Source organism: Vigna unguiculata, chromosome 8 (assembly GCF_037176805.1).
Source record: "Vigna unguiculata cultivar grain cowpea cultivar isolate G323 ecotype 2 chromosome 8, ASM3717680v1, whole genome shotgun sequence".
Classification (NCBI taxonomy): Eukaryota; Viridiplantae; Streptophyta; class Magnoliopsida; order Fabales; family Fabaceae; genus Vigna; species Vigna unguiculata.
Window position 1 is genome coordinate 9,391,539 of NC_140799.1, and position 7,014 is coordinate 9,398,552.

The window sequence follows — 7,014 nt, forward strand, 5'->3', positions numbered from 1 at the left end:
CAAATGTCATAAAATTTAGTTTTTTCGTAATTTTAAAACTTTGGTACACAAGGACTCGGGTTGGGTCAAATCCTACAAAAGTTAATTTGTTTTTATTTTTCATTTCTATTACATATTAAGAAAAGAAGATACTACCAAAATTACTACATTATACATATTCTTTTATTGACAAATGTCACAAAATTTAGTTTTTTCATAATTTTAAAACTCTGGTACACAAGGACTCAGGTTCAAATCCTACAAAAGCCAATTTGTTTTTATTTTTCATTTCTATTACATATTAAGAAAAGAAAATATTACCAAAATTACTACATTATACATCTTCTTTTATTGACAAATATCATAAAATTTAGTTTTTTCATAATTTTAAAACTTTGGTACATAAAGACTCGGATTCAAATCCTACAAAAGCCAATTTATTTTTATTTTTTATTTATTTATAATTTCAAGTATAATATTAATTATAAGTAATATTATTATTTGTAATAAGTTTATAAGTATTATTATTTGTAATTATTAATAGTATTATTATTACAAATATTATTTATAGTGATAGTAGTAAAATTTATAACCAATATTAGTATTATTATAATAATAATAATAATAATTATTATTATTATTATTATTATATATTACTATTATATATTATTACTATTGATATTATTAACATTATTAGTAAAGGTTTAACTGATATTAGTAATATTAATTTTATTATTGTATATTATTGATATGAGAAAATAAGTAGAAAAAAATTAGTACTTTTTTATTATTATTATTATTAATAATAATAAGTATTATTAATATTATCTATAACAATATATAAAGGGGATTTCCCTTTTTGTGTCCACTTTTCAAAATACCGATTTTACCCTTTTAAATATAATAATTTATTAAATTTTAAAAAATTGACCGTTACTTTTACAAACTTTTATAAAATCAGATGTTTCTATTTCTTCTCTTCTTCTTTATTTATCATGATTATTCTTTTATCTGTTATGATATATTTCACTTTATTTTTAATAAATATAATTTTAATATATATATATTAACTTAATAACATTATAATATTATCACCTATTAATATAATATCACGCATATTTAAAAAATGTATACACACAGTCGCGATAACGCCTGTGTTACGCTAGTTATTATTAAGAATTATAATTATTATATTATTATTGTAATTACTATTATATCTAATTTGAGAAATTGATATATCAAAAGTATTATTTTATTAACCGCCATGTTATTATTATTATTATTATTATAAATGTAATTGTTATTATTGTTATTATATCAATATTATAAACTATAGTTATTTTGTTTTTATATTATTATTATTATTATTATTAATTATGATTATGATTATTATTATTAATATCAACTCTAAATATAATAATAATAATTATTATTAATCATATAGACTATAAGATCATATTAATTATAATATATTATAATGTATGTATTGTTATTATTATTATTATTAACTATAATTTTTATTATTATTATTATTATATTCTATTATTATATAATATATACATATATATATATATATATATTATGAAATTTATTAAAATTATTAGTAGTAAAATTATTAATATTATTATTATTAGAATTATTAGAAAAAATAATATACAATATATTAGTACTATTATGATTATTGTTATCATATAATTTTACTAATTATTGTTAGAATTATTAATAAAATTTATTAATATTGTAATTGTTATTACTAAATTTATTAGCAATATTAATATATAATTTATTAATATTATTATTATGTACCATTATTTCATTATTAAATTCATAATATTATTAGCAATATTATTATTGTTAGTGTTATTTGTAATATTAATTTCTAATATATTAACTAGAAAAATTATTATTATTATTAATTATAGTATATGAAAATCAATACGTATATGAATAGTAAAATTATTATTATTCCTATAAGTATTATAATTTATAATTATTAGTATTTATATAAATATTATTATTATATGTATTATTAGTAATAAAATTATTAATATTACTATTAGTATTATTACTATCATATATTACTATTATATAATATATATTATTATTATTAATATACTAAAATTATTAGTAGTTAAATATTGCATATTATTATCATTGTTAGAATTATTAGTAATATTAATGTATAATATATTAGTTTTATTATGGTATTGCTATTACGTATTTTTTAAGCCCACTATTTTCTCTAATTTTTATTCTACCCTAGGCTGTCCAAATCAGTTGGACCTAGGGTTGACCCAAAGGGAAATTAGACCCTAATATGCCCTAACACTTCCATTCCCATCTCATTTCAGAAAAACAGATCTTCCTTACTCCTAGAGCAGCTGCAACCCTCTATTAGGGTTTTGGATCTCGTTCGTTCCCAAGTTCATTCAACCATTTTCTGCTCAAGTAAGTTGATACTCTAACAGTACCTTCATTGTTTTGGCTCTATGGTCATGATTCTAGTTAGGGTTTCACCCTAGTAACCCGTTTTGAACCTGTTCTGGCTTTTTCCAGTTTGTAAATCTTCTTCGAGGTCCATCGTAGTCACTAGCTAGGAGTCGGGGTATTCTTCTAGCTATTTCTAGGTAAGGGAAGCTAGGGCTTACTCGTATATCTCGATTTTTGTTTGTTCCGCTGTCATTTTTCGATTCTATGGTTAGTGTGATATTGTAAACACATGAAAGGCTTTGGTATGTTGGTTTGGATTCATGTGAGATTGCTGCAGAAAATAGTGATGAGAAAACGATGCTCTCGCCCAAGCGAGCCTGCCTCGCCCAAGCGAGACTCACAGAAACATGCCAAGTCCACATTCGAGCTCTCGCTCAGGCGGAGAGCTCTCGTTTGAGTGAGGTGACATCTCGTTCAGGCGAGAGAGGCTCGCCTCAGCGACAACGCATGGAGAACTTGGCACGTCGCTGCAGTTTTCAGCCCAGGCGAGGGGTGGCCTCGCTCAGGCGAGAAGGGCTCGCCTAAGCGAGAGCTCACATGATCAGTGACCTTCACTGTTCGTCGTCTCGCCTAAGCGAGAGCCTGTCGCTTGCGCGAAAGGACCCTTTCGGTTGAGCGAGGGTTCCTAGCTTGAGCGAGACTGACACAAGTGTTTGTTTAGTGCATGTTCTGTCTTGTGTTTTTGATTGGTGATTTACTGTATGATTTTATTATCCTGTTAAAACATGAAAGGGTTAAGTATGCATTTGTTAATTGAATTATGGTTTGGAAATGATAAGTTTGACAAGATCTCGATGTGTATCTTGAATGGGATGGTTGGTTATAAAAGTGACATGGGTTTTGGCATGAACCTGAGATGTGATATAATTGGAGGGAATATATTATCAATATGGTTATGGCATGATAGAGGATTTGATGTGTTTATTGGAAATCTGATTTGTATGTGGTTAGGGCGTAATTCCTTGAAATCTCTAGGTGAGATTTCAGGGTGGTGTCTTAGTTGGTCCGGACGTAATTCCATTACCCCTGTTAGTGGGAGTTCATGGTGGTGCCCCATCTATATAATTTAGTAAGGATTCAAGGTAAGGTTGTATCCTGACGCTCTAATAAGTCAGTTAGTCTCACATAGAGCGAATTGACTCTTGTGGTGAGAGTAGCAGGAGGCCTGAAATTCATTAAGGGCTAACCTTGTGTGTGGGGGATTGAGACATTGTAACACAAAGCTCGGGAGTGAGCAAGGAATTCCACCACAAGTGCAAGCATCCGCTGAATCCGACTAAATTATACGTATCCGAATGAGTCATGTCGAGTCTTAGTGTATTGTTTGAGAGGTCATAGCATGCTTAGGTGACGTATGTATAATTGACTATGAAAGTGTATATGATTGCATGATAAAACTATTTTCTTGGCTTTAGCTTACCCTTATGTTGTTTGTTGTATTTTCCGTATGTGTGGTTTTCTCTTTTTGCGATGATCATCAGGGAGGTGATGGTTCCGCTACGTAGCCCACCTAAGCTGGATTCTACTATTTTGGGCTTTATTATAGGGCTATGACCCATGTATTGGCTTGTCCTTTAGATTTAAAATTTGATTACTGTTGAACTTTGTATCTTGTTTTGTTTTGGCATCGTTGTGTGCCTTGAATATTCTAAGGAGTAAAGTTTAAACTCCATGACTCTGCTTCTGTATTATTCTGTGTGACGCTTCCTTTAATTATGATTATAAATTAAATGGGGTGTTACATTTATGGTATCAGAGCGGTCATTCCTTAGGTCTTTGGACTTGGGTGTCTGCTTAGCTTTCGTGGTGTCTTTCTAGTGTCTTTGGTTAAGTCCTTTATCTTATCAAGCCTAACTTATGGTTTTTCTGTGTGTCAGTGGATTATGGCACCCCATCGTAGGACCTCTCAATCTTCTTAAGGCGATGTACCTGATATCGCCAGAGCCATAGAGGCCATGGTGGCGGCCATGACGCAACAAAGCACGACAATGATGCAGCAACATGAAGCATCAATGCAGCGACAAGCAACGTCGCTTGAGTAGCAGGAGCTGGTAATGCAGCAGATGGAGGCTGCGAGGGTGGCTGCTGAGGATGCTCACAAACAGCATATGGAGGCCCTCCACCAGCTGGAGGAGAACAAGACAGTTGCATCTGTTTTTGGTCCCGAGCCACGACTTACCGTTAGGGAGTGGAGCTTGGAAGACTTCTTGAAGCATCACCTGATGAAGTTTGAGGGCAAGACGAGTCCTGATGCCACAGACCAATGGCTAAAGGACATGGAGAGAATCTTTGACGCAAAGATGTGTTCGGTAGATAACAGACTGGCATTTACGGTATATATGCTCACTAGAGAAGCTGAACATTGGTGGATCAACACCAAATCCATCATGGGGGAGAGAGACGAGCCTTTGACTTGGGAGGCATTTAGGGGGAAATTCCTCTCTGAGTATTTCCCAGACAGCGTCCGGTATGCTAAGGAGGTGGAATTCCTCCGATTGACTCAGGGGGGGAGGACGGTGACAAAGTACGCTGAGAAATTCAAGCATCTCGGTCGTTTCTACACCATGTTGCTTGATGAGGAGTGACGATGCAGGAAGTTCGAGAATGGCCTCCGCGGTGATATCCATTTGATGGTGACCCCATTATCCATTAAGGATTTTGCCGCCCTGGTGGAGAAGGTCAAAGTGATGGAGAAGATGAAGCAGGAAGTAGAGGGTCAGTGCCCACAACATCAGAAGGTTGGCAGACCATCTGGATCCAAACCGAGGCATGAGGAGCGAAGAAGACTATATGATAGGCCCCACCACCAGTCCTAGGGGTCTAGGAGCTTTCCTCCTCAGCAGGGCCGAGTACAATGTTTCATATGTGGAGGCCCTCATTTGAGGAACGTTTGCCCACGCATGGAGGGCTATCGCAGGTGTAACAACTATGGCAAGGAAGGCCACTTTTGGAAAGACTGCCCCACTCTGGCTAGGGCAGTGACACGCCCTCCAATTCAGACTCTCCACCAGCATCAGCAGAGAAATAGAGGCAACAGGCCTCAGGCGATAGGCAGGGTTTATGCTATGACGGGACCAGAGGCTGTAGGATCAGGTAACCTAGTTATGGGTCATTGTTTAATAGCTGGGATGAAATGTTGTGTGTTGTATGATTTTGGAGCGACACACTCCTTTGTGTCAGATACATGTGTGGAACGTTTGAATATGTCGATGTGCGACCTGCAGTGCGAGCTTGCGGTGTCTACTCTGACATCGGGTTTGGTCAAGACGTCGTCCTTATATGCTAGGTGTCCGGTGGAGGTAGAGAGACGTAGGTATAAAGTGAATATGATATGCTTACCTATACAAGAGCTGAAGGTGATCTTAGGGATAGATTGGTTGTCTGCTAATTGCATTCTTATAGACTGTCGAGAGAAGAAGTTGTTATTTCCCAACTCAGAGGAACCTGAGTTGTTATCATCTCACGAGGTTATGAAGGAGCTGTAGGACGGTGCTCAGTGTTTCATGATCTTCACACATCTAGAAGTAGAGGGAGAAGAGATGAAGTTTGTCATACCAGTGGTGCAAGAATTTGAAGACGTGTTCCCAAATGAAGTACCAGGGCTACCTCACAATAGAGAGGTGGAGTTCTCAATCGACTTGGTGCTTGGAACCGGTCCAGTATCGATGGCTCCGTACCGTATGGCTTCGGCAGAGTTAGTGGAACTCAAGAAATAGATAAAGGAGTTGCTGGGAAAGCAGTTCATACGACCGAGCACTTCGCCTTGGGGAGCGCCAATGCTGTTGGTGAAGAAGAAGGATGGAATTTCACGTCTGTGTGTGGACTACAGACAGTTAAACAAGATGACCATCAAGAACAAGTATCCTCACCCAAGAATTGTTGACTTGATGGATCAGTTGCATGGATCGTCAGTGTTCTCGAAGATCGATCTACGGTCGGGATACCATCAGATATTGGTGAAGGCTGATTATGTACAAAAGACAACCTTCTGGTCCCGATATGGGCACTATGAGTACGTGGTTATGCCTTTTGGCGTGACCAATGCTCTGATAGTGTTCATGGACTACATGAACATGATCTTCAGACCATTCCTGGATAAGTTTGTCGTAGTCTTCATAAACGACATCCTTATCTATTCCAGAACTTAGGAGGAGCATGCCGAGCACCTGAGACTAGTGCTTGGTGTCTTGAGAGAGAAAGAGTTGTATGCCAAACTGTCTAAGTGTGAGTTCTGGATGGATGAAGTGCAATTCTTGGGCCATGTGATATCTGCACAGGGCATAACGGTGGATCCGACAAAGGTTGATGCAGTAGTAAAATGGGAGAATCCTAAGTCAGAAACAAAGATTAGGAGTTTCATGAGTTTAGCTGACTACTACAGGAGATTCATAAAGGGATTCTCCAAGATAGTGGCACCTCTGACATAACTTACCCGGAAGGACCAACCTTTCACCTAAACGGATAAGTGTGAGGAAAACTTCTAGGAGCTGAAGCGAAGGTTGACTAGTGCCCCCATATTGATCATCCCGGATGTTGGGAAACCTT

At 35.7% G+C, this 7,014-nt stretch overlaps 1 protein-coding gene across 1 annotated transcript; it reads left to right on the plus strand.

Moving 5' to 3' along the window:
* Positions 1–5,369: 5,369 nt before the first annotated feature.
* Positions 5,370–5,954, plus strand: LOC114194810 (uncharacterized). The gene has a single exon (XM_028085221.1). It carries the CDS (start codon positions 5,370–5,372, stop codon positions 5,952–5,954), a length of 585 nt encoding a protein of 194 aa, XP_027941022.1.
* The last annotated feature ends 1,060 nt before the right edge of the window (positions 5,955–7,014 follow it).

Coding starts and splice junctions, on each gene's coding strand:
- LOC114194810 (XM_028085221.1), top strand. CDS start 5,370: ATGGAGGGCTATCGCAGGTGTAACAACTATGGCAAGGAAGGCCACTTT.